The sequence below is a fragment of the Drepanopeziza brunnea genome (genome assembly GCF_022702325.1).
Source record: "Drepanopeziza brunnea f. sp. 'multigermtubi' strain 214-2 chromosome Unknown ctg5, whole genome shotgun sequence".
Lineage (NCBI taxonomy): Eukaryota > Fungi > Ascomycota > Leotiomycetes > Helotiales > Drepanopezizaceae > Drepanopeziza > Drepanopeziza brunnea.
Window position 1 is genome coordinate 2,355,572 of NW_027094068.1, and position 27,341 is coordinate 2,382,912.

The window sequence follows — 27,341 nt, forward strand, 5'->3', positions numbered from 1 at the left end:
TTTCAATTTTTTAAAACGAGCTTATTAATAAGCCCATTTTAAAAATATAGACGGGGACGGCTATGGGACGGCCACAGAACGGTCTCTTTCAATGGGACGGTCTTTTCGATAAACTATTCTTGAAAAGAGCTTAGTACTGAATTTAAGCGGTCTAATGGCCGTCTCTTATAGAAGAGGATCAGAGGACCATTTAAATGACCCCCTACCACCCTTTAAGGTAGTTTAAAAATAATTTATTAGAGAGAAGGATAAAAATTCGGCCAGTTTATTTATAGTATTGCAATATTCCTTTTCGATTTAAAAATATCGACGTCACCTTTAAAAAATAATTTATCGAAGAGAAGGATGGGAACCCGGCTAGCTGGTACACACACGTAGTACATACGGCGGAAAGTTTTCCGATCTGCTTTAGAAACTAGCTTAATCGAGCAATACCTTTACGGTCCCAGGGTTTGTATCGCCGAACGCGATACGCGTTCCAATCTTTCTTTTCGTATACTTTACTTCGTACGATAAATTTTCATAAGTATGCTTGCTGTAATCGACGCTGATGAGAAATTTATAAGACTTTTTTTTTTTTAAAAAAAAAAAAAAAAAAAAAAAAAACGATCCTTTCTTATGACGGTCTTACTGTAGCATTGAAGGTTTTAAGGGTTCAAGTTAGTTGGTTGTATGGGCACTAGCTAGCCGAGGTTACGTGGACATCCCGCTCCCGCAGGTGCATATACCGTACCGGTACCTCGGCACTGTACTGTGCTGTACCTAGGTAGTTCTTCCACTCCTCATCTTTCTTTCACAATACTAGCGTAACGATTGGTAAGTACTCAATACTACCTTTCCCTAGCCGTAGCATTTCCTATAGAGTATACATTGTATGATCGGGTTCAGCGATACGAAGCAGGGGACCGTAAAGGTATTGCTTGATTAAACTAGTTTCCAAAGCAAGTCGGAAAATTTCACCGCTGTACCTCCGTAACGGACGTATGCTTTTTCGGATGCTAATATGCAAGAATTAAAGGAAGAGGGGGAGGAGGCTAAAAGGAAGGGGGATGCCAGGGACCGAGAGATAAATCAAGATATTGGCTTGTTGATATTAGCTTTCGAATAAGAGTTTAAGACGTTCGCAAAGGTCGAGGACGGTCCGGGGACGGTCTGAAGAGGGCCTTTGCACGGTCTCTTAGTAAAAAGACCGACTTTTATAAACGACGATCCAATCGATTAAAACGATTTTATTTTAATATCCATCTTTTTATAGAAAGACAGACTCTGATAAGCGATCATCCAATCGATTAAATCGATTCCATTCTATCTACGGTTTAGATCACTTGAGCCGTTATTTTCATCAAACACAAATCCTATTTCAGGTCTTGACGACGAATAACCTATTCACCGTCTGAAAAGTCAAGGACCGTTTTTACAAGTGACGGTCTTACCGTCTGTAGACATTCCCAAGAACTTTCTAATCGTCGGTTTCGCCTCCTCTTTACGTAGGCTCCACGCTATGAACCATCTCCTATGGTGGTTTACAAAACCAATAACAGCAACAACAACAACATGCAATTCCCAACCCCCCTCCCCTTCCTCGCCCTCTTCGCAGCCCTCATCAGCAGCTGCTCCGCCGTCGCCTTCCCATAAGAAGAAGAGTTCGACCCCAACCGCGGCATCGTCGACGGCGAATGCCGCTACGACAACCACAGTGGCCAGGGGGCGGAGGGGATAGGAATGGTTGAGAAGGGTGATAAAAGGTGAGGATGAGGAGGAATTAGAAGAGGAGGAATTAGAAGAGGAGGAGAAGAAGAAGAAGAGTATCATTATCGTTGCTACGTATCATCGCATTCCTCAACGTGTCGAACGGAGATAGCAGGCCGCCTTAGGACACATAAAGTACAGCGACGCGCTAAGCCGACGCGTTATTTTTTGTATAGAAGACCGACAGACAGACAGCTTTAGAAGGCAATCCCCGCCACCCTCCAAAATATGTATAGTTATATATAAATCAAATAAATAAAACAATAATAATAATAATAACAATCACCCACAGCGAAAAAAACCACCACCGATCGTCCCCTTCCCTTCTTCCCTTCTTCCCTTCCTTTAAAAAACTGTAAGACGGATCGTAGTAGGTAATTTTGTGAGAGAGAGAGACAGACAGAGAGACAGAGAGAGAGCTTCTCGCCAAGAGAGAGAAAAACTAGATAATAGATGAGGAGCGATTGAGATGGGAGGAAAAGGAAGATAGAAAGAGAGAGGAAGAGAGAGGAAGAGAGAGGAAGAGAGAGAGAGAGAGTCTTCTCCAGAGAGAGGGGCAGAAAATAAACAAACGGAAATGTCATAAATAATGAGATACGCAAAGGAGGAAAACTAGGTTCGGTATTTCTCTCCTGAAGAATTTGTTATTGCTACGTACGCTAAGAGAAAGCTAGAGAGAGAAAAAGAGAGAGAGAGAGAGAGAGAGAGAGAGAGAGAGCCACGAAAATGATCACGACCAAAGCCACAACCCAGTTTGCAGATCTGAAAATATGCTACGACGATAGGGATATGCCCGTGAGATTCTAGATGGGAAGCCGGAGGAACGTGAAATGAGGGTGGCGGATTTATTCATTCTTTCATTCAGCGAATTCCCTCAGTTACCGAGCATCAGCAAGAATCGCTTGAAGTGATCCTGCCTGTGCCCAGCAAAGAAAAGAAAACAAAAAAGAAAAAGGAAAGAAGAAAAATAGATCAGCGCTCCCTCATTCTCTCTCTCAGCGCAAGCGGCTAGGAGCTAGGCTTTCAGCCCCACGCGCAGGACTGGCTTGCAGTACCCGAGAAAAACAACTCATGACTTCCCCTTTTCAACAGCCGTCTTGACCTTAAATTCCTCCTTCGGCGGCCTCGCCCCAAAAATCGTACTGCCCACCCTAACCTCATCACTGCCACCTTCAATCGCCCCCTCGAAATCATCACTCATCCCCATGCTCAGCTCCAGCGTCCCGTTCCACGCCCCCTCCTCCAGCTCCCTCTGAAGTCTGTCACGCTCCTCCCGCAGTGTGACGAAATCCGCATTCTCCTCTCCTTCTTTCACAGCCTTGCTTCGGGCAATGGCGCCAATGGTCATGAGGCCCAGGAGGCGGAGGTTTGGACAGGTGGTTAGTATCTGCTTCGCGAGAGCTGAGGTGTCGGGACCCGGGGCGCACCCAGATTTGGAGGCTTCGCCAGAGGTGTTGACTTGGATGTGGATATTTAGTGGCTCGGAGGCAGCGGGGGAGAGGGAGGCGCGGCCGGCCTCCAGTTGTGTTGCCTTTTTGAGAGAGTCGACTGAGGAGACGATATGCAGGTTTGGTACGCTAGAGGCCAGGAGACGGCATTTATCTGTGAGAAGGGATGGAGTTTAGCGATTTGTGGGCTCTGGACTCGGGAGAATGGATTCTGGATTTGGGATAAGAAGAGGAGGGTTCAGAGAAGTCTGTGGAGAACAAATAGCACGTGTGGAGAAATGGAATGGATAGTGAGAACTTCAGGACTGGTACAAGCAATGCTTCTTAGACAAGAGAAAGTGCTGACCAAATGTGCTCCATCACTTGACGCGTTTCTACTCTGGATTTCCCGGCTTCTCATCTTTGACGTCTCTTGGGCTTTTGAGCAAAGTCCCAATAGGTCTTAATGATGAAGAGGGTAGAATAATCGCACACAAGACATTTATCTTCTCCTCATGCTTCAATCACTCGGATTTGAGGAAAAGGCGAAGGCTTAATAGCAATACCAAGGAATGGAGTGGCCACCTTGAAATCCCGAGCAGAAACGAGTAACCAGCGTGGCATCCGATCGCTCAGAAGTACATCCATCCTTCCCGGTTCGCCGTACATAGTGAGACAATATGCATTTAAACGGCAATGCATGTATGCGGGTAAAGCAAAATAACAACGATTTTGCTTTGCGAGCATCAACCAAACTCGTGCCATGTACCTCCCGGACCTAGCGTGCACCCACGACAATGATTGAGATTCCTCCTACCAATGTCTTCAACGGGCAATTCGTATCTCCACAGAATCAAAAGATCCAGCGGTGACCTAGGAGGACATGCATAAGATAATAGGTAATAATAGGTACCAAGAGCCCACTCACATCTCCAACGCCTTAACTCCGAAACCAACAGACAAAGCTTCGCCGATGCAATATCGCTGTTAAGAGCTCCTCGACAGCCAGCCTGAGACTCTGGATTTAAGTCCGAGATTTCCAGACGTGCAACAAAAATGTGTGCTTTTTCCTTAAGGGGCAAGGGGCAAGGGGTTACAATCAAGCAACGCCGTGAATGAGGAGGAGGAACTAACTCAAAGGCCGGTTCCACGTGATATAAGGAAGGTCTCAAGTCTCAACATCAAATGATAAGGCGCAAGCAACATCATGCAACGCATAACATACGGAAGAGCAAAGACATCAATACAAGACCGCATCGTCGCCTTTTAAGAGTGCGCCAAAGAAGAGAGAGGGTCGGGAAAGCCACACGTACTGGACTGGAGTCCCCCTATAAAATGCCACTTCACATCCCGCGGTAGAACCTCCGCCTTCTCAATCAGCTCTTGGGCGTAGTTCTCGCCGAAATGCCTCTGGCCGGCATCCTGATACAAGGCCAGGATATCAGACGCCGGCTTCAACTTGGACACGGCTACGAGCCTCACCTAATGGCTCCCTTTCGGTTAGCTCGAGCGTCAAAGAATCGTGATATGATGTGATATGATGTCAGGTGACGCGTCGTGATCTGAAGTAGACGTTTGTCTTACGCACATCTCGTCCCGCAGCAGCCCTTGCTACCCGGCTCTGCACGGTCCGCAGCGCCTGGACGAGGTCTTTGGCGCGGGCGGCGTCGAATTTCATGTCGATGGTCTGCTGGGTGGTCATTGCTGTTGCATTTCGATTGTTGTTGATGTTGGTGCTGCTGTTCTTGTTGTTGCTGTTGATGTTGTTGTTGTTGTTGTTGTTGTTGTTGTTGTTGTTGTAGTCGTCGTCGTCGAAATGATAAAGTGGGTTTTCATGTCCCTATCCGTAGGTTCGGGGCTCGAGAGTCTTGCATAGGGGATGACATAATGTCGAAGCAGTGCTTTAAAACTATGGTTCACCGCCCAGCTATTTCTGGTTTCTGCCCCTCGCAGAAAGCGGTGAGTTATGATTCCGATAGCAAAAGCTTGATAGGTCTACCGGTACTTAGTGCTATACTCTCCGTTCCGTTTTCCGGCATTGTCGCCGCTTGTATTATCTACTTTTACACATGAAGATAAATGTATCTACTATTACATAGGGAGATGCTATTAGTTTGATGCCTCTGACTGAGTCTAGGTAACTGAACCTGACTATCTAAGTCTGACTGGCTAAGTATAGATTATAGGACTTGAAACTGAGCCGTCTGCACACCTGCACATCTGCACACCTGCACACCTGCACACCGGCACGTCGCAACGTTTCAAGTCGTGGCCAGGCAGGGCCCCCCTCCCCCTGCATGCCCAGCCAAGGGGCCGAGGATCTGGATTTTGAATCCATCTGATGAACCGCAGCTTCTGATTGGCGCACAGACGGCCTCTGTGCCCCCGTCGGTCATTAGTTCATCCGGTCTCCGTTCGTTAGAATAAATATTATTGCTGCACCGTTCTCATATCCACGATCATCCTGACAATCACTCCCTCCTTCATTCCATCTCTGCGTGCGTGCTTGATTTTGCGCTGACCTTCGATTCCTTCTCGATACCTTCTTTACACTTGCTTCTCTGGCGCTGGCAACGCGAGCGTCGAGGGGAAGAATATGCAAACATAAATACAAACACAAACCAGACGACATAAGCATACCATACGGAGATACATACCCTATACCTCCCCACCCTCGAAACGCCCTCGACCCACAAAACGGACTCAGTCACTAGACAGACGCTGGTGCGCATCTACGTTCTCTGAAGACGACGACGACGACGACGACGACGACCCTCGTTCTGACGAAGACCACCCTTCCTAGCGATACAACAACAACCTCCAGTCCTCGGCAGACCAGACGAACCTAATGCATACATAACACATACATACATACATAAAAACATACAAACAAACGCTTCGTAATCTTCATGCCCCTTCGCAGTCCACGATCCCCCATCAGTCTTTTCAATCGCCAAGGCTTTCAACCACTCGCGTCAACGAATCATCCCTCCTCCTCCTCCAACATGGGCTCCTTCGACCCCGAAGGCGCCATCCCACTCACCCAGGTGCAGTCACGCATCTCGACGAGAGGAGCCAGGAAACAAGGCGAAGGCGTCCTCAACGACAGAGATATGAGCAGTCAGCCTAAATTCCTGGCCGAGGCGGACGACGAGGAGGAGAAGTTTACTTTCCACCACGGCCGGAGGAAAGTCAGGAAAGAGCACGGCGGGCCTGTCCGACGGGGCTCCGATGGCGAGGAGATTGCCGTCACCGGGCTGGGAAAGGTCTACAACAAGATCACCGGCTTCTCGGTGCTCATCCGGTACATAATGTACGTGGTGCCCCTCGGCTCCGTCCTCGCGGCCCCCGTGGCCATCTACGCCGTGCTCAACCCGAACGCACGCTTCCTCAACACGGGTATCAAGGTCTACCTCTTCTGGCTGTGGATCTTGATTGTCTGGCTCTCCATGTGGGTCTCGAAACTCTGTTCCAAAGCCATCCCGTTCATCTTCATGTTCGTGTGCGGTGTGGTCTCGTCCGGGACCAAGAAGTACGCGACAATTCTCCGCGCCGTCGAGATCCCGCTAAGCCTGGTGGGATGGACCAGTTCGAACTTTCTTAGCTTCAGGGTCTTGACCACCCCGGCCTTAAACCCGAGTGCGGATCCCCCGAAAGGCTGGATCAGTACTACCTTGAAGGTGCTGGCGCCCATGTGTATCGGCAGTCTTCTGTTCTTGGTTGAGAAGATGATGATCCAGCTTGTGAGTATCAATTACCACAAGCGGTCGTTCGATGGGAAGATCAAGGACTCGAAGAGGAATATTCATCTGCTGGGCCTGCTGTATGATGCCAGTCGACAGCTCTTCCCCGTGTACTGCCCAGAGTTTATCGAAGAGGATTACTTGATCAGTGATAGTCTTGAAGCTTTGCTGGCCAAGAATGTCAAACGCGATGGATCCAACACCCCGATGCGGATCATTGGGAACATTGGTCGTGCGGGTGACAAATTCACTTCCGTCTTTGGGAACATCGCTTCGGAAATCACAGGGAAGCAGGTCTTCAACCCCTTGTCTTCGCACTCGGTAATACTCCAAGCCCTGGAGAAGCAGAAATCCTCGGAGGCGTTGGCCAAGCGGTTGTGGATGTCGTTTGTGGTTGAAGGCAAGGAGAGTCTGCTTGCCGAAGATATCGAGGAAGTGCTGGGTAATCAGCGGAAGGAAGAGGCGGGCGAGATCTTCCGTGCTCTGGATAATGATGAGAACGGCGACATTAGTCTGGAGGAGATGATTATGAAGGTTGTGGAGATTGGAAGGGAGCGCAAGGCCATCACCGCCAGTATGCGAGATGTTGGGCAGGCGATTGGGGTTCTGGACTCCGTCCTCGTCACGATCTTGTCGGTCATCATCCTCTTCGTCTTCGGTAAGCCTCTCGCCTTATCCTGCCCTTGCTACTTTTTACCTACTAACATCTGCGACAGTGGCCTTTCAAAACACGTCCTTCGTCACGACCCTCGCCACGGCCGGCACCACCCTCCTATCTCTCTCCTTCGTCTTTGCAGCCACCACTCAGGAATTCCTCGGCTCCTGTATCTTTCTCTTCGTCAAGCATCCCTACGACGTCGGCGACCGTGTGGACATCGACCACGTCTTCCTCGTCGTCGAGCAAATCTCCCTCCTCTATACAGTCTTCAAGCGCATCGACACGATGAAAGTGGTCCAGGTTCCCAACATCGTCCTCAACAATCTCTGGATCGAAAACGTCACCCGCTCCAAGGCCATGAAGGAACAACTCGACATGTTCATCTCCTTCGAGACCACGCTCGAAGATATCGAGCTCCTCCGCGCCGAGATGCAAGCCTTCGTCCAAGCGCCTGAAAACGCCAGAGACTTTCAACAGGACATCGTTCTGGAGGCGACGGGCATTGGAAGTATGGATAAGTTGCAGCTGAAGGTGGAGATCAAACACAAGTCCAACTGGGCGAACGAGACGGTGCGCGCAGCCCGGCGCTCAAAGTTCATGTGCGCCCTCGTCGTCGCCCTCCGCAAAGTCCCAATCTACGGCCCTGGTGAAGGCTACGAGCCACTCGGCAGCCACAGCAACCCGGGCTACACAGTCAGCGTGCCGGATTCCTGGGCCGCCAACGCTAGAGAAGAAGCATCCAAGGCGAAGGAAGCCTTACGGATGGTACCGAAGGCCGAAGAAGCTGCTGCGGAAAGCTCGGGGGCGGCGTGGACGAGTGGCAGAGAAGAGAAAGAACCGAACTTGGGCCCGAACTCGACGAAGGAAGATCTAGAGCGCGAACAAAAGCGCACCAGCGATATCTCCGTCCTCAAACAGGGCCTCCTCAAACGGGCTTCGACGCGTGGTCGGCGCCGCCCCGGTGACCACGTTCCTGCGCCCCCGGCGTTCCTGGGCGTCAACGTCACGGCACCAAGTCCGAAGAACAGCGATTCACGAAGCGTGTCGGATGAGGAGGCCGATCTGGAGCATATCTACGGGAGCCCGATGTACCAGCGGGGTTACGGGGCGCAGAGCCAGAGCCAGAGCCAGAATCCGTATGTATCCCAGGTACAGCCAGGGACGACGAGCTACGGCGTCTTTCCACCGCTGACTCAGCGGGTGACGCTGGAGGAGCCGGGCCCGACAGTGCCGCGATCAAATCCGCAGCCGGGGAGGACGCTGAGTTTAGGGTTTAAAAACTCTCGTAGTGGGTAGGATAATGAACTGGGGAATCTTCCGGCGTACATTTGGGGATTGTAAGATTGCTTGGGTAGCTTGAACGGCAGTGGTTGGTGGGGGTGGGTTGGACGAACGGAGTGAAATCGGATGGATAGGCTTATCCGTATCTGCATGCATCTTGGGGCGTTTGGACGGCGTGATGAACGCGCTGGGTGTCTTGGGAAATCAGGTGGAGAGCTTTTTCAAAAGAAAGCGAGTTTCGGAGAGGTCACGGAAAGAAAGAATACTTGACGAATAAAGATGATTGTATACAGCAGATGTATTATTCCTAGAGAGAAGCTCATGATAGATAGGTACAATAGAAGATGAGAAGCTAGATGAGCGGTGGGAGGGTAGAGGCGTAGAGACTGTATAGTATATACCATATATGTATAGGTAGATAGATGTATAACAATACCTTTCCTGGAAGCATGTGTGGTTTTTTTTTTTTTTTTTTTTTTTTTTTTTTTTTTTTTCTTTCTGTTTTAAGCTGGGAAGATGTGTAGCTAGCATTCTTGTTATTGTTGTTGTTGTTGTTGTTGTTGTTGTTGTTTTTGTAGTAGTTGTAGTAGTTGTTGCTGCCGTTAGGGGTAAGCTGGAAAGGAAAGGCAAGAAGACCATACATATTCTTGCCGTCGAGCGCCCTTCGTCTCGTCCATCGTTCTGGGCCTGGAACCTAGAGGAGAACCTATAGCCAGCTGGATCTAAAGCAGGCGGGCCGGCCGTGTGAGATGTGAGATACTGTAGGTATCTTGGTACCTGAACGAGGCGGGAACGGTCCGATAGACCAACACCATCCTTCCTCCTTCCCCCTCCTCCTCCCGCACCTCTCTCCCAGGCATCAAAAGCAGACCGACCCTGTTTAGCCGGTCGACTTGTCTGCTGTCCTCGGTCATCCGGAACTCTCTGGATGGTTTTACTATTCTAGAAGTTTGTTGATGTTGTTCTTGTTCGAGAGGTGAGAGAGATGCTTTTATTTGGGTCACTGGGTTGGGTTCTGCGCTCCTGTCGCTGCCAGCGAGCGCGTTCTGCATGCTATCGACTACGAGCTTTAGTGGGCACACAGTGGCTATGGAAGCGTTCGTGTTAAGGTACTACGTTGTGCTACGCTAGAGGTCGTACGTAGTCGATGATCTGTGTCCGTGGTCACTCTTCTGATTCCTTTTTTTTTTTTTTTTTTGTCCTTTTTTCAGATTGGGATGGGAGTAGCGTATTCTCTATACGGTACCTGTTGCTATCGAGGGTACCAACCAAGAACGCACCAGTATACGGCTGTTCTGGGAGAACGGCCAGCTCGAAGATGGCGTCCGCCTGCCCGAGCACCTGCAACTGATCGTGTCAGGCAGAATGCTTCCCGTGCCACGAGAGAGCGCTACCAATGAGGGATCTCAACCATTCGCGGCCGCCCTCTTCTAACTAACTTGCGCACGTGAGTTTCCTAGCAGGTGCGGGGCGGCGTGGAACTTGCTCCTACGTAGCACGACCGACCCGCGCAGGGGTCAGAATCACGCTGAGATCTACCGGTACCTACCTTAGCGGAGCAAGCCGAGATTCTAGAACCGTATAGCGGACCGTGTAGCAGGTCTACACGGTTGGCCACTATCCTTCAAAACAGCTCGGTTGATAGATTTTAAACCGTGTAAGTATTTAAACCGTGTAGAAGTTTTAGACCGTGTAGATATTTTTAGACCGTGTAGAAGGACTTAAGCGAGGATAATCCGGGCGGGGTCACTGGTGTGGCTGTGCGCCAAGCCACTACATCTAAGGAAGCAAGTCTGAATTTAATTGGTAAGGGCTATTTACTAACACCTCCACCTTTGCTAGACTGCCACTTCTTCTACCTCCACCCCTACCTTTGCTAAACTGCCACCTCCTTCACCTCCACTTCTGCTAGACTGCTACTTCCACCTTAGCGCTCTCTTTTAGACCCCTTATAATCTTCTAGCTTATAAAATGATGTTGGTGATATCGGACCGTAAAGTTGGAAAAAAAAGGAGCTTAAAGCGCGTCTATCACTATAAACAATTAATTAGTATGCGTAGCAAACAAAAGGAATAAAAAGAAGAGAGGGAGGGGGGGGAAAGGAGTGGCTGGTTTGCTTTATTCTTCGGCCAATCCACATTCGAGGGAATGGTCCTTGCAGGTGAGCAGACCGAAGGACGGACCGAAGAAGGGATCATTTGCTTTTTCGATACTAACACGTTAAAATAATAGATTAGTATTCGTAGCAGATAAAGGTGAAAGAAGATAAGGTGGTTAAAGGTTAAAAGGTGACGCGCCTAATAGTTGTAATAATTATAATAGTTGAAGTTTTATTAAGAACGCGAAGTTTAAATATATTACGTATTCAGCTGTGCGCGGCAGAATTGAATTAGTATATCGGAGTTAAAGGTTATTAAAGGGCGGTCTATGCGGTCGCCCTCGCTAACGGTTTCTACACGGTTTAAAATTTCTACACGATCATTGCACGGCTTAAGGCTGCTACATGGCCCGCTACACGGCCTAAGGCTGCTATACGGTTAGCTATACGGTTCTAGAATCCCGGCTTGCTCCGCTAAGGTACGCACCGCACCAAAAGCCAAGAATCAGCAATGGGGGAAAAGACTGAAAGCAGAAGTGATCTCGACAGCACTGTAGTCAAAACCCCCTTCCTGTGTCGGAGCGTATCGCACCCTGGAAGACTAGGCAGCCAGCCAGCCAGCCAGCCAGATTTTTTTTTTTTTTTTTTTTTAACCATCTTCAGATGGCACCGGGCCCGTCCCTACACGGTAGGTACATAGCTGCCGAATCTGCTGGTAGCATCGCACCGATGCGTTGTTCACGCCGCGAAGAGCATGAGTGGTAACTCTCGAAGGGTCTGTCTGTCTTGACGTCCTCCTTGAGAATTCCTGCGCGCCTTTTCGGAACCCTATGTACGAAGAGGGACTGGAGAGGCCGGCGCTTCGCGGTCTGGGATAGAGATGCAAGAGAATCGCTGGGGTGAATCGATCTCTGCGCTGCTGTCTTCTGAGCGTGGCTCCAACGTTTCCGTCGGGATTCACCGCGGTTGCAAGATCTGCTGTGGACAGAATGCTGTGTGATGTCTGGGTTATTAGAAAGGGCCCGACGGAGTGTCGTTTTCATGGAGAAGATCACGGCAGCGGTTTCTGGCATCCATCCCCCTACGGTTTGAGCGTCTTGAAAGCTTGCTAGTTGCCGACTAGTGATGCGTGCTTGTGGCCCCGAAGCAAGCTCGGGACGAGAGAGGAAAGTCTCCAGCGGTCGGTCTCGGAATTCAAATGCTGTGGAGCAGCGATTTCCATCCAGTACGTGCAAGAGAAGTCGTATCGTGTATAGACATAAAAGCCGGAGGACTTTTTTCTTATTGCCAAAGAAGGCATCGCTGCCACCCATTTCTAAAATCTGCCGTCGTATCTGAGTAACAGGTATAAGGTCAGTCCCAGAACGAATCAGCCCTGATTTGGAATCACACAACGGAGTTTAATCCGACCATGGTATTGAGATCATTCAAGTGACGCGGTCTACACGGCATGGGATAAGAGAGTCAAAGAGTCCTGACTGTGGAAGAAACCCGTCGTCTGAGAAGCATTATTCAATCCTTATTATAGGTCACGGGATGCGAGGATGGTTGATTCCTTAGCCTGTACGTTGCGAGGCTCTTGATGTTTTACTTTATCTTGTATAAAAATCAGCCCCGGGGAGACATATTCCAGCGGAGCCACTCCGGAAAACCAGGGAGGCGCGCTGTCGCCAACACACCAACGAAAGGCATCCAGCCCGCTGATTGTAAGTGGGCACTGCGCGCCGCGAGATACGATTGGAATAGACCGTCTCCGCCGGCCTTACTATTTATCTGCAGACTCTTCTTCGCTTAAAGCCCCTCAGATCATAATAACTAGCGTTCAAAATACAGACACCAAAAAAAAAAAAAAAATCCTCCCCCCCCCCCCCCCCCCCAAAAGAAATAGCTGGAAGAAGAAAAAAAAAAAAAGTAGAAGTGGCAAAAAGTTCAGCCCGGTGTCGAATGCCTACATCTTTCTGTCGTACCGTGTCGTGTGTGGTATGGTGAATCTATACCACTCGGCCCCAAATCGTTACAAAGTTGTTGATCCCCCTGCCAGATTGACCTGACAGGTACACCATCGTACCTGCGCCACTGGTTGAGCGACACACCCAGTAACTCAAATCATGAAGGTGCCCCCCAAAATATTTGCCGGCATCAATTCGGGGGAACAAGTGTGTCCGGACGGAAGCAATGGCTGAAGGCTGAAGTCATAACCACCTAGCTTTTCCGCGTTGTCCCGTTCACGATTGGATTTCGGCCGTCGCGGACATCACGCTGCCGAGAAGATGGGGAAGGGAAAAAAAGAAAAAAAGAAGAAGAAGAAGAAGAAGAAGAAGAAGAAGAAGAAGAAGAAGAAGAATGATGATGATAAATGGCCCAGCAAGCCTGTGAGGGGGGCTCCGACGGCTGCCAGCTACCTACTACTGCTACCAAACAACACACAGCACGCTTTCCAAGGAGAGACAGAACGCCCCCTCCGTCGCCGGCCTTGGCCTCCTAAGCACATCCATCCATCCATCCATCCATCCAGCCAGCCAGCCAGCCCCCAAGTCCCGTATACACACACAACACAACACCACATCACATATCACAGATATTCCACACCCTTCAGAGTCCCCTGAAACTCGCCGGAGCGGCCCCCCCCTCCCTCTCTCTCTCTCTCTCCACACCCAGGCCAACAACCAGTCGCGCCCGAGAAAGCCTCGACAACACCAACAGCAGCGTCGACGCACTCCTCGACCGACTCTGAGGCGTCCCCCCCCCCCCTTTCCCAGACGTCCACGCACGAGGTATAGCTCTCCTCCTCCTCAGCTGCAGATCTAATCTCGAGACGAACGTCTCGCGCGTCCCGTCCAGGCCGGGCGCTCTCGACATGGGTATGTGTTTATCCTCTGCCGTGCCGTGCGGTCTGTCCTCCTCCCCTGTTGGGTTATGAGGGGAGGAATAGGGCTGAGGGCTATGAGCTTAAGCTTAAGCCCAGAGAGAGAGAGATCACACACACACACACACATATATATATATATACCTACCTGCGTGAGTAACAGACCAGGAATGGATAAGATAGAGGAGGGGGGGCAGTAGGCAGGTGTAATTTCTGGGACGTTTTGCACCCTCGGTAAGGTCAACGTTGTAGGCATCTCGTGGAGGATACGGTGAGGCTTGCTCCCCCTTGAGGCTAGGATCAAGGTCAAGCGAGGCCTGGACGATCCATGAATTAATCGGGTTTGTGTTGTTGAGAGGACGGGACTTGTAGCGAGGACACGAACACGGACACGAACACAAGTAAAAGGTCATGTCATAAATGATAAAACACTGTCTGTGCATTAACATTAATACGAAAGAGGAAAAGGCTTTCATCCTCGCTCACCATCAATCCAACGAGGAATAATACGCGTCGCTCAATCGAGCAGAGTACGTACGCCACGACGAACAGAATTTTAATCCGCCAAAAAGCCTCTCTGCGCGTTCCTGGCCCCCTCAGATGTAAAAGCATCCACGGCGACACCCACAAGCACACACTCCACCCCTCCCTTCTCAGTTCGCGAGTTCTGCGCCCGCAGGCGCCACTGCCCCCGCTTCACCACCCAGACCGGAGTCTCCTCATTCAGCCCAATCGTGGATCCATCCATCCTCCTGCGCTTCCGTATCTGTTCGGCATGCCCATCAAGGAGCTCGGGCGCCGAGCTCGCGCCGCTAATACTGCTCCCCCTTTCACGGTCCGAGAGCGAGCTATGATTATGCCAGCCTCGACCGTCTAGACGAACCGATGCTTCGTGACCGAGTTCGCACCGCACCCAATCTTCGGTGCGGGCCGGACTGGTAGGCTGGGAGCTGGTACCATCGCCTTTCTTCATCAACAGGCCCAGACGCAGAGTGCTCGGTAGATTGAGCTTCGTCGCAATGACTTCGAAGAGTCTTGAGATGCGTGCCTTGCCATCGCCGATGAATTCACACCGCATTGAGGATAGGTGTAGCCTTGTGCACTCGTCTCCGATCTCAAGCACGAGCTCATAGGCCTTGTCGTCTACGAACGGGCGGGCGTAATTCACATATCCGACAAAGCCCTGCGGTGAATGTGAAGGGGCGCTGTTTGAGTCCTTTGGCGGGACTGAAGAGGGATCTACAGCGATAGAGATGCCCGATTGGCGAATATCTTCTAGACGAAGGGCAATTTCGTGGCGATTCCGGTAGATGTTGAAGGATATGGAGTGACGGAGCAGTTTCTGCTCTAGACCTTTTAGATGAAAGTACCTGCAGTCGCGTAGAAGCTCGGCGCGGTGGTCTTCATCTTTGATATGAAGCGGATAGCCACGCAAGAGGTGGAGTAGTTGAGCGAAAGTTTCGGCGCTCCTGTTCGGTACTGACGGCGGCATGATAGAGGGAGGCCGTAGAAGGCCTTCTCTATCGAGGCCAGGGAAGACCGCGGTGGGCGTACTGAAGAAGACAGCGAACCCCAAGGAAAAGTAATTGGGCGAATTTCCCGGATCGGAAAAGAGCTCGCGCGGGATCTGGAAGTCTACGCCACCAATGGATATGAAGATGTTCTCCTCGTACAGCTGAGATATCAACCGTGGTACTGATCACGTTAGCTTTCGTTTCATTCTAACGGTGTTGCAAACATACAGCTGTAGAACTGTGCATCGGCAAAGAGCTTCACAAAGTGGCTGCTATCCCGCGGAGTGACATGATAGCCCTGCAGATGGAGTGCGATATCCCGGAAGGTTACCGGATCGCGGTCGATATATAATGTTCGAATCGGAGCTGAGTCGGCTCCTTGAGATTCGGCAAGTTGGCACTGGAAGAATTGGGAAAAGTATGAGGGTGCTCTAGGTTTCTCAGTCTTCGCTAATCCGAAATGCCCGTTCGATATACTCGAGCCAGGAGACACCTACCATCGGAGCTGATGCTTGCACCACTCAACCCAAACAGCTCTGTCCCGATCTGAATGGGAAACACCTTTTCGTGAGGCAGGGTCTTGGGGATATCTGTGTTCAATTTTCGAGCGGTGGCCACAGCCGGAGCCCTCAAAATGCCCGGTGGGTGTCCCGAAGCCATCGCGGCACTGCCTCTACCTCCCTCGACCAGAATTCCCTGGCCACCTCAGTTCTTCTCCCGCGTATCACACCTTTCTTGTTCCCCCTAGGAAGCCAGGAGATCTAAGGACTTGGGTGTGAGGTTGTTGCTCCGTGTCCCACGTGACTAACCATACCTTCGCCGGCTTCTTCGGAGCTGAAACTTTGGCTGACGGAATGGCGACTTGTTTCTGATCAGGCACAGATAGCCCGCTTCACGCGAAGGAAATTTGACTATCGCAGCTGATCACGGCGTCAGGATAAGGAGACCAATGCAAAGACGGGGAATGAAGTATTGCGCGTCTTGAGCTCTTGAGATCCGCGCTAACCAGCGCTAGCCAGGTGGAATATCACGTGCTGTTTTCTTTTCCACCGAATGCGATTTTGGAGCTGGAACCTCACGAAGTAGTGCATCTGTATTTATAAGATAATTGTGGCTACTCGTAGATGATTGATTGCGCACAATATGTTGGGCATCATTGATGTGTACACGTGATTAGCCGACGCCCCCCTGAATCTTTCGACGGGGCGGAACCAAGTCCCATGTAAGAAACTCCCAATGTCTCTCCGTTGCTATCTATGACTAGAGATTCGCCGCTGTAGGGGGGCAACATGGTGGCGTTCATCCCTCTGGGTGAAGTGAAAATAAATTCCTCCTCATACCACGAATATGCGCAACACCCTAAGTAAATATCATAAAAAAGGGGTCAGGTAGGAAGATAGGTACACTACTAGTAAGTTGCCTTGATTGCTCGCGTGCAATGTCAACAACAAACAGTCTAGAATTCTCCCGACTCCCTACTTCCCTCTCTTTCTTACCAACCTGCCCGTCCGCTACTTCGTCACCAGAGCCTCGGAATAGTCGCGTACGCATGTAGGTAGGTACGGCTCGATTCCATCACCGGCCCAACGCTTTTCTGTCACGACAAGGTTCCTCCCGATCTTTCCAACAACTCTTGTAATTTCTTCATACCTCGGTCTCGATGCCGCCCTGTTTGTCTTGATGATGCTCAAACACCCCCATAACCTTACTCTTTCCATGTCTGGCCGTATCCAGTGCCCAACCCCCCGTGCGTGCGACCTTCCATTGCATAATCCCCCGGTGCCTCCTATGCAACTCTCGATGATGCGCCTTATAATCCTTCACCTGACCCCTCGCACCCCTTTCTCCATCGTCCTCGTCGTTCTCGCCTAGTAAGCTAAAAGCTCTCGCCTTGACTCTACTCACAATGCCGCTTCCGCCATGGGACTCCTCCCCCGAGCTGTCTTGGTTGGTGTGCGGTTTGAGCTTCTTGGTGGTGCTTCTGGCCTCATCGTCTGTATTAGTAGCGGAAGAGTCACTGTCGTTGTCGGAGCTGAATTCACTGTTGCTGTCTTGGATCTCGTCGTTGACGGTATCGAGGACTTCCATAACGTTGCGCATATCCCCATTGTTCCCGTTCTGTGCATGGCGCTTGTGATACCCCGACAACCCACGCCAGAACTTCAATGTGACTTCAATTTCCCCGAGAGATTGCTCGCCGTCAAAGCCGTTGTAGTCTGCGCAAGTGGTGGCTTTCTTGAACTTCTCTTTGCCCCCCTTCCATACTTTCAGTCTCACAGTCTTCTCTTCCTCGTCTGGAATTTGATATAGCCAGAAAATGGCGAAGGCGGCGGTAGAGTCGGTGCCCACACGGGACTTGCGGAATTCCATGACGAGGGCTGAGGAGTATCTTTTGGTGAATGCAATAAAGTCCGAAGTTTTATCTCCTTTGTAGCGCCATTGACCGTCTGTGGATATCATCTTTACTTTGGCGATGCTCGAACGAAGCTTAATTCGATGGGAGCTGATGTCGTGTGGTAAGTTCACGGGCTTGATGGGAGACTTGATCTCCAATGTCCCCACGTCCCAGCCAAGAAGTTCTTTGGGCAGTTGCATCTCGACACTTCTGAACACAGCTGATATCCTGGCTCGACCAAAGCCCACGCCGCCGACAAGAGGATACGTATCCATTACTTGGCTCCGCTTATCCAACAGCTTGTCAAGTGGGAGATAAACTATTCCCAGAAGAGCATCGTTCTCCCGTTCCCTGCTATCCAGAACACTGATCATAACCTCTGCGGTCCTCCAATCACGGATAAACCGCTCAGTTCCAGCATTAAAGAAAGGCTTGGCATTCTTCGGCTTCGTCCGGGTCATGTAGATCTTCCGGTGGTTCAAGATAATCGTACAATAGCTGCTTGGCAAATCATCAGACTCCTCGTCTTCAATTTCCTTGTCATCGGTGCCGTCCTTGTTCTGCTTCTGCAGGGATTCGACCTCGAGACCAGTGATGTTGTGTATTTGAATCGACAGAATTCCACTAGGGTGATATGAATCTGGACGAGCTGCACATATCATTGCATCCTCCCGCTCTTTGTAGTCCTGCACCTTTTGTTGGCTGATCTCCTTGGACTCATCATGAGCGGTGGCTTCACGAAGCTTTCGCTCAGCCATGTCAGACACATGCTTCTTGAGTTCCTCCTTGGTTTTCGTATTCTTGTCGACAGTCTGATTGGAAAGTTGTTCGTCCGAGATTCCAGTCTTGGAGAAGTATCCAACAGACCACGAGAGCATGCCCGGCATATTCTCATCGGCATCCTGCCCTTTGAAACGATCCTCGCGCGCACACATTTGGTTCTTCGTCTTAGGAGAGTGCATCAGCTCCTTCAAATCCACTTCCACCCTTCCAAGGTCATCATCAGCAGTAAAGCGATCACTGTCCCAGAGCTGAAGGCGAAGCTTTTCCTCGGCATCTATCTCTTGCGACGATACCAGGATGTATGCCCACTCATGCCACCTCGGCATTTGGTCTTTCTCGATTATTCTTGTCGAAGCCATAGTTTTCCCAAATTTACCCCAAGAGCAAGTTACGTACGAGTCACTGGATCCTTTCAAGGGCCCAATACCGCCATCACCTTCTTTAAAGCCCTTGGCTTCCTTGATGAAGATAGCGATGACACCGCGTGTAGTGGTATCTTTCTTGAAGTCGTCACCAACAAGTATGTCCTTGAGGTCCAGGGTCAAAGATCTCGGAGCAACATACTCTGCCAGAGCTGCATCGATCGACGATTGGACGAAAGAAGAAATTAGGGGAACGTTCATCAGATTCGGCAAGTGCTTGGAAAGTGGGACGCAAGACAAGTCGGCTCGGGGCTGCCCGAGGAATGTCATTGTACAAAGACTGAAAAATGGTGGATCTGGTGTCAACTGGAGGCGGAGTCGAACGGCTCCTATGATTCCTCTCAGCTCCACCCAGACAGGGACAAAAATGCCCCCAGACAAATAGAACTTCAGATACAGATGAGCATTCTGAACCTTTGACCTCAAGGACTTGCCAGATGAACGTGCCCTGTATGCAAATGCAAGTTCCATGTTGACAAAGTCCCCTTGCTCAGCCTCCATCCCTTCGCGTATGGTTTTTTGCTCCTGTTGTTTATGCGTATTTTCTTGGTCTGTTAACTCTTTATCGTTAGGTTCAGCCTCATACTCGGAGTTATCTTCTTTAACCTCCCCAGAAGCCGTTCGATCATTCGTTTTCTCTCCAACACTCTTCAAATTGCCGTCCCCATCAACAGACTGACTAGCAGCACCTGTTGGAAGCCAACGTATTCCAAGAATACGAATTGCTTCGCTGCCTTGCCCGATATCATCAATACTGACCATACGAATGACTTTGGGCAGCGACGCCTGCATTACGTCCTCCAGCATATCCACAACCGAGGTAAGAAGATCAGGATTGATGAGAGGCCAAACTCCAGCTAACAGACTATTCAACCACGCTACTGATTCCGGGAGTTCCCCCTTGGTATTGGTAAGTCTGAGCTCGTCTGATCTTGCAGCATCCCAGACTTCGTCTTCCCATATCTCTTTCACTTTGCTTCCTAGCCAGCTTCGCATGCCAAAAATAGTGGCAACGGCAGCTCCCAGTGCAGCCGTAATCGAGACTGCGAGTGGAAGAAAGACTCGCCGTGGCTTCGATTCTTGGCGCTCAGTCCAGCGGAATGTTGAAGAGCTATCCGGAGAGTTGTGCGGAGACTCAGATGTCAGAAAAAGGACGGTTAACACAACAGACGATGCCAGAAGTACGATTATACCGAGGCCTATCGTGAAGGCAAACTGGTACGTTCTTACCAGCTCCGCATTTGTATCAGTAAATGATGGCGGTGGGAACACCCTCTGCATCCCATCGAAGCTTTCTTGCAACTCGTCCGTTTCCAGACTCAGTTGACTCGACGATTTTGAGGCGCCACTCAGCCCGGTAGCCGTCTTCTTCTGTGTCCCTGGGGCAGGGTAATTCTCAGGAGTACGTCTCAGATCTTTATCTGTTGAATCTCGAATGATCAGAGGCAAATGGGTGATCGGATCCGTCACTTCTCTTCCGCCATCATCTCGTTTTCTGTGCTTCATATCCTTCCTCTTCTGCTTCGGGTCCGTACGCCCATGGGCTCTCTCGGTCGCTGAAAGACTTTTATCGCTCCCATGGCTGTGCCTAGAGGTATTCATCTCACCATCTTTCTCGCTCGGCTGGCCTCTTGTGGGCACAAGAGGAATATCTGCCCCCTGGCTGCTGTGGGACCCTTCTACTCCCTGCATACACCGATTGCCGGTCGGATATGGATCCCCAGCAGGGCCCTTCTTGTCCTCATCATTCAAAATCGCCTTGACGGAGTTGAAAGCCCGTTTGGCCCTTGAATCGTCTTCCTCTGTGTGCTGGGCTTCTTTCACGGTGCTCTGCTGCTGCTCGAGCTCATGCCGGTGCTCGCGGTATCGCTGGATGGTGGGGATAGGTCGGTCGTGGGAGTAGGGAGCTCTGTAGTCTCTGCGAGCTGCGTCGTCGTCAAAGTCTGATGGAGAAGACATTGGGTCGTGGTCGTATAGGGCAGATGAGGGTGTCTAGATGCTAAGTCATGGAAGGCGGGTTGAAATAAGAGGGAAAAATGATACAGGTTCAATCGAAAGACTTTGTGATAGATATAGATATGAAACATGTATAATAGAAAGAGAAAATCACTTGCCTGCCGTTCCAATTTATTCATCGTGCCTGCAGCTCCGTACATCTCGACCCAGACAGAGTCTGCATGGGCAACGGCAGCTGCAGAAAACTTGGAAGACCGCGACCGACGTCAGAGACCAGGATGAGTGAGAGCTTCGAGGGGTTCGGTATCTTGGCTACCACGTGACCTGTGCCTAACAAGAAGTTATAGAAATGTGGAAATTTGGAAGGGAAAGAACTTCTGCACGTATCGCATATCTAACGAGCTCGCTGCTCGGTAGTCTCACAGCATGAACCGAGCTCGCACCAAACAGACGAGGGCGCACCGGAAGCGAGCAATTTCATCAAGTAACGCTCCTCGATCAAAAGATTATTCATAAGAGGAGGGAAACTGCTCAGCGATGTATGGCGACAGAGACAAAAGCAGCCCCTGTGCCTCTTGTCCAGCGGGGTCTGAGTACATTCAAGTCAAGTCCTGTTTACAGCCTTATTTACAATCTAGCACGTAAGCTCGAGCCAAAGTCGAAAGCTGCATTCGATCCATACCAAAAGCAGTTTCCACCGAAGTCCTTTTCGACTCCAGCGAAAGCTCGGTACAATTTACCAACCGAAGACGATGGTTCTCACTCTTGGCCATTCTCAGAGACTTGGCCACCAAGATTCATCGTCGACTACACCTACCTCTTGTCCTTACAGCGATCCTGGCAATCGTGGTTCCGATCTCTCTTATACAGCAATACGCTTATCCCGCAAGCCAAAATGTTGGAAATCGGCCAGGCTACGATTGTATGCACTCGGGGGACTTCAACTTGCGAGGTATAACTGCTACACGGACAATGTATTACAAATGTCTGAATCACAACTGACAACCATCAGGAACTGGTGAACTTCGGTCACCTATGAAGGGGAGAAGGGGGATCCGAGGCTCGGGCTGTGCGAAACTGCTGCTGCTGCTGCTGCTGGTCAGAGTCAGAGTCAGCATCGTCAGATGGAATCAGTCGGACGTCTGAAGTTGGACTGGGAGAGGGAGTATGGTTGAAGATTCTCGGCTCGGTTCGGGCATTGTGTAAGTGCATATTCCCGGCAAGATGAACAGGACGCATAGTATATATGTATTTCCGAATGATAGATCGTCGTTGCTTAGCCAATGAAAAGATTGGACCCCTCCGCCTTGTTACCTACCTATATATGGTCTGGATATGCTGCGACGTGATGGTAGACTCTGCTGCTGGGATGGACGTACAATAGATACCAAACCATGTTTACCACCACGACGACGATCAAAGTTTTTATCTTCTTCCGTAATGGATAGCGCACTCAATTTTGGGGTGGGGGGAACGGTGGAAATAGAGAAAGCCGGTTCCGAGAAAACTCAAGATGGGGTTTCTGTTATATACATGAACTGGTGAACACCTAGATGCTTGCGCTATATGGAGCCAATGCTAAAATAACAAGAGCGCACGTGATATTTCTCTCACTAGGGTCGCCTCGAATCTTTCGTTTTCGACCTACTTCGATACGATGCCAAAGAAATCCACGTTCCGTCCTCCAGACGCCTCTCTTAAAAGCATCTTTAAAACCAAATTCAAATTCCAAAGCCTCGTGGATTTAATGCCGTGGTGTCATGCACACTAGGCGTCGTATCTGTGGTCGGGCATATGGTATTTCCGATCTCCGACTCATGAAACGTCCGGGTTTTTCTTGTTCTTGCCAGACCCTCGGATGTCCCTGACTGGATCGGATTGAATTGGAGCAAGGAAAAGTTGAAGCTGAAGCAGATGAATGACATTAGTCTGTATCGATGTCGGGCGGCTGCGGAAAATCTGCAGTTCTTGGTTGGAAACCTGCCGGATCCGGGACAAGAGCTGTTTATTCAGCTGGATAGGTCGAAATCATTGCAGGAGCTGGAGACTTTTCCGAAGCTGCCGGTGGAACTGAGACTTATGATCGTAAGTGGCCTTTCTCTGTCTCTTACCTATCCTTATATACATATATATATATGCCATCTGGGCGAGGCTGACCATCTAAACAGTGGCGCCTCTCCTTCCCGCCTTCGCGACTTGTCAGGCTTCATCCTACGTTTAACTCGTCACAAGACCCCCTCCCGGTAGCCCTACGAGTCAACCAAGAATCACGAAGAGAGGGACTTAGACACTACTACATGGTTCAACGCCCTCCTGATGCTAGATTTTCCAAATATGCCTATTTCTACCCTCGCCAAGTCTGCATCAACCCCAAGATCGATTCCGTTTACATCTCGTTTCTGCATCTCGTCGTCTATCCTGAAGAAGCGAGTGACTTCATCAGGGCTCTCGTCTGCAGCAATATAGCATGCTTTAGACTATTGCAGGATCTTGAACTCCGGGATGTTTATTTGATCCTAAGCAATCCGGTGAGCCTGAAGTCAGCTACCGCAATGGTCGAGATGAACGATAAGCGGACAGGCACGCTGCTTCTCTTTCCGGGTCTGAAGCGGATCTGCTTCACTTCAGGAGAATCTTTTATAGCTGTATCCGACGCAGTCCAGACGATGGTCGTTCCGCGTCTCGAACGTTATCGATGGATGTTCTCTGATCGGAAAATACCGGCTTTTCTTGCGCGTCGGTGGGTACCACTTCGGCCTGGTAGCTTCTAGGCTAAGGCTTGTGGCCGAGGCCCGTGGTGTACTCAATGAAGGCAGAGCGGGGTAGGTGAATTGTCATTAGGAGATACTTCAGAGAGAATCCGTGATGGTTGGGGTGTTCAAATGTAAACAACGGGAAAGAGTGCGAAGTCATTGTGTAATTTAGACGTTATTTGCAGCATCATTTAGGGGACCAGGAGTTCTGTGCATCGCCCGGTCGGTGATAGACGTCATTAGAGATCATTCACACGATGCGGAAACCGAACTTATAAGCTAATGAATGCCAGAAAACTTGGAATCCACGGTTTTCAAAATCTCGTAATTTAACTTCAAACAATCGCCTCTCAGGTTGGACGAATGAATGTAAGTAATATTTGCGAGCACCTGTAATTGATCAAGCATCTTTCGACAAACCTAATCACCAATTGACTCTCAAGCTCAATTTTTGCGACTGAACTGAGAAACTCTGGTTTGAGAAGATTTATGAATTACTAGCACAGAGTAAACGTCTTCATTACTGACTTGATAGGTAATGGTGCAATCATTGAAGCTACCTTAGTTCACTCAACATGTCGTAGTAGCCTCTCTTCACCTCCGCACTAGCTCATCCATCTACCTATCCATCCATCCATCCATCCATCCAGCTCCGAACTTCAACCGAAATCCTCTCCTCATAAAGGCCAGTAGCAGCGACACGTCAAAACTCCATCCCTTCCCCTTCCTTTCCTTTCTTCCTGACTAGGTAGAACCACGATAAGCAACTGTCATAATGTTCGGCCTAGGTTATTACCAATCACTGATTTAGCTCTCAAGCTTACATTTTTCGAGAAGACCGAGGAAGTCTGGTTTGAGAGGGCTTGTGAACTGGTGGTAAAGGCTGGGAAATGTGTCTACGATGGATGGACTTGACTTGAGAGTGGGATGATGATTCGTTTCGTGTAAGGTACCGGTAGTCGATTAGCTGATGTGTCAAAATAGATATCTTTTGTTTACGTCGGCGCTAGATTAGTTAGCTAGCTCCGAATTTTAATGGAGAAACTCTTCTTACAAAGGCAGCGGCGGCGCCGAAAACTTCTTTCCTTTTTCGTTTCTTTTCCTCTAAACTACAATCACAATATCTATCTTTATGACCAATTAACGCTTAAGCCCTCACTTTTGGGAATGAAGTGAGAAATTCTGGTTTAAGAAAACGTAGGTATGAACATGTTTACAATGGACTTGACAGGTTGACTATGGTAATGATCGATTTAGGATAGGTAGCAATTCACCCGATGCGTCATAATAGCTTTTGTTTATGTCGGCGCTAGATTAGCTAGCGCTGAATTTTAACCGATAAATTCTTTTTATAAAGGCAGCGACGGGTCAAACTCCTTCCTCTTCCTTTCTTCCAAACTACAATCATAATATTCAGCCGCACGCCCTTCTACTCACAACCTATTCTCCGATGTTCTCCTTTGCCTGATCTCCACGCCACAAAACGTGCAGACCGACGGCCCTTTCAAGGCCTCCTTGATCTTCTCGTCTGCACACTAATTCGCATACAAGTTTCTTCAAACTCGATCTGCCGACTTATATCAGAGGTGAGATTAAGATGAAGCCCGTGATGATTATCGGGTTTACTGATCTGTAAGTAGAGTCGCAGACATGGATCTGCCCACGACCTTCGAACCCCGAGAAATGTCCAGATCTATTGAATTACGTTTGAAAGAGTCGCTCCCCGCCCCTACCGACCAGCCAAAGCTTTGCGACGATACCTCGGCCAAGGGAGCAATATCAACGAGTGAACTCGTCCATTTGCCCTCCGACGCAGACGCCGACGCCGACTCAGCGAGTGCTACCTCTGCTACCTCCGCCAACTCTTCCCTCTCCTTGAACAACGCCTCTACTGATTCAACAATGTCACCGTCCGTTGGCCACGAGTTCACTCTATTCCCCAAATTACCCTGCGAACTCCGCGCCAAGATCTGGAGATTGGGAATCCGGGTCGGTCACTTCAGCATTCAGCATGCATCATACAAAACGACCGGTGAGTCATGGGCCCTCTGGAAGAGCGAAGAGACCGATAGCCTGCCGATCACCCTCTGCATCAATCGTGAGAGCCGGGCGGAAACGCTGCGCAAGTGCTTCCTGCTCCCCCGTACGGGCGCGCGGCCCATCTACGCGAACCCGGCCACCGACGTTTGCTGGCTCGAGTTCGTCACGTTGATCTACAGTCAGCGCGAGCTCTCCGACTGGCTGTTGAGCCTCCACGTCCTGGGGCCCTTGAATTTCCTGTCGGCCATCACCCGGCTGGAGGTCCGCGACTTCTTCTTCGCCCCCTTCTTCAAGAAGATGGTTGCCGAGAACTACATCAAGTTGCGGGATCGCCGCGCCCTCTACTTTGCCGCTTTCCTGCACTTCCCGAGCCTGAAGCAGATCTGCTTCACGAGCTGCAACAGTGCGGATTGGGCGAGTGTTGCCGACAATGCGGCGATGGAGTGGGCGCGTGCCTGGATCGGCGCGCTGCTGGAGGAGAACAAGGACTGTTTCGAGGGGGGAAAGGTGCCGCAGCTGGTCTTCCGAGAGTATAAGACGGTCGAGGATATTATGTTGGAGGACTGATAGATCATATCCGTGGTCTTTTCTCTCTCCCTAACAGCTGCTCCTGGCTCATGATTTTTCAAAAGACGCAGAGGTCTGAAGGTCATTTGGGGGGGAAGGGTGGGGAGGGGGGTTCCACAGTCCTCCCTCCTCCGCCCCTTTTTCTCTTTTTCATCTCGCAGCTTGCTGGCCCTCCTCTATCTTCTCTTTGAGTCGGTCAACGGGTCTGCTCGATCACTTCAGTCACCTTTACCGTTTTATTTTTTGCGTTTTGCATTTCGCATTCAATGGATTTTTTTCTCTGATAAGACTCTTTATCTTTTAACTCAGAAGAAGAAGAGGAAGTAAAAGTTGATCGTTTAAAAGCTCTGGCTCTTAAATCTTGACTTTTTTGTCTTGCTGACGTTTTTTCTGTGTAAATCAATCGTGCGTGCTGAGTGGGTGAGTGAGGAGTGAGTGAATGAATAAATGGTGAAACCTTTATACTTCAGGTGTAAGAAGCTGTCTTGAATATCGCTATTAAAGTAGTCGAGGAGATCGCGGATGCTTCGAGCTACTTGCGTGCTTTCTTTATATGACGCGTACGTCAAAGCTAAGAAGTGGTCTTTGATCCACTCGGTTCTTCTACCCTACGAGAAGGCTTCGTAGTGGAACTACAGGTTATCGATTTAAATGGAGAACCAGGAGTTCTTGAACGCGGGCCAGGCACTTCTTGCCTCCGCTTCGCCGGGCCCGCAGAGGTATCGGAGCTCTAATAGAAAACCGTTGGAAAACCGTTGTGGAGCAGGCCAGGCAAGCCGTGGCGGACGAGAATGCAGTGCTTCATGGCTTCTTATCGGCTCTCCCTGTTGATAAGCAGCGCAATCGGTAGCACGCCGAAGCTTCTCCCTCCAGATGGCATCCGCGCAATCGCACCCGTCAAATACGCTACTGGCGATAAGGCAGAAGTGCAGGCGTTCATGGCGCGAAGTGACTGGCATCTCCTAAATCATCAGACGGAGCTCGACAAGCAGTTTCATGAAGAGCTCGGGGTGAGGCTCGTCGGTCTGGCTTGTACATACATGCCTCCCTAATCAGGTGGAGCAAGGAGCGGATGTTGAAAGTCAACGG

General features: G+C 50.1%; 6 protein-coding genes across 8 annotated transcripts; 3 read left to right on the forward strand and 3 right to left on the reverse strand.

Moving 5' to 3' along the window:
* Positions 1-2,818: 2,818 nt before the first annotated feature.
* On the reverse strand, positions 2,819-4,878 carry L3040_003989 (uncharacterized protein; the record flags this gene model as incomplete). The annotated part of the gene is made up of 3 exons (XM_066156624.1): positions 2,819-3,351; positions 4,490-4,658; positions 4,765-4,878. The coding sequence occupies 3 exons, from the start codon at positions 4,876-4,878 to the stop codon at positions 2,819-2,821; spliced, it is 816 nt and encodes a 271-aa protein (XP_066012200.1).
* Positions 4,879-6,181: 1,303 nt separating this feature from the next.
* L3040_003990 (uncharacterized protein) lies at positions 6,182-8,873 on the forward strand (the record flags this gene model as incomplete). The annotated part of the gene is made up of 2 exons (XM_007294828.1): positions 6,182-7,577; positions 7,636-8,873. The coding sequence occupies 2 exons, from the start codon at positions 6,182-6,184 to the stop codon at positions 8,871-8,873; spliced, it is 2,634 nt and encodes an 877-aa protein (XP_007294890.1).
* A 5,505-nt stretch (positions 8,874-14,378) lies between these two features.
* L3040_003991 (uncharacterized protein) lies at positions 14,379-15,996 on the reverse strand (the record flags this gene model as incomplete). 2 transcript variants are annotated; one of them, XM_066156626.1, is made up of 4 exons in its annotated part: positions 14,379-15,517; positions 15,565-15,608; positions 15,668-15,767; positions 15,834-15,996. In XM_066156626.1, 4 exons carry the CDS (start codon positions 15,994-15,996, stop codon positions 14,379-14,381), a joined length of 1,446 nt encoding a protein of 481 aa, XP_066012202.1. The 2 variants fall into 2 exon arrangements, with proteins under 2 accessions (XP_066012202.1, XP_066012201.1); XM_066156625.1 differs by having other exon boundaries at positions 15,565-15,765.
* Positions 15,997-16,980: 984 nt separating this feature from the next.
* L3040_003992 (uncharacterized protein) lies at positions 16,981-20,895 on the reverse strand (the record flags this gene model as incomplete). 2 transcript variants are annotated; one of them, XM_007294826.1, is made up of 1 exon in its annotated part: positions 16,981-20,895. In XM_007294826.1, one exon carries the CDS (start codon positions 20,893-20,895, stop codon positions 16,981-16,983), a length of 3,915 nt encoding a protein of 1,304 aa, XP_007294888.1. The 2 variants fall into 2 exon arrangements, with proteins under 2 accessions (XP_007294888.1, XP_066012203.1); XM_066156627.1 differs by having other exon boundaries at positions 16,981-20,442.
* Positions 20,896-22,806: 1,911 nt separating this feature from the next.
* L3040_003993 (uncharacterized protein) lies at positions 22,807-23,663 on the forward strand (the record flags this gene model as incomplete). Its single annotated transcript, XM_007294825.2, has 2 exons — positions 22,807-22,977; positions 23,061-23,663. The coding sequence occupies 2 exons, from the start codon at positions 22,807-22,809 to the stop codon at positions 23,661-23,663; spliced, it is 774 nt and encodes a 257-aa protein (XP_007294887.2).
* A 1,665-nt stretch (positions 23,664-25,328) lies between these two features.
* Positions 25,329-26,252, forward strand: L3040_003994 (uncharacterized protein; the record flags this gene model as incomplete). The annotated part of the gene is made up of 1 exon (XM_007294824.2): positions 25,329-26,252. The coding sequence occupies one exon, from the start codon at positions 25,329-25,331 to the stop codon at positions 26,250-26,252; it is 924 nt and encodes a 307-aa protein (XP_007294886.2).
* Between the last annotated feature and the right edge of the window lie 1,089 nt (positions 26,253-27,341).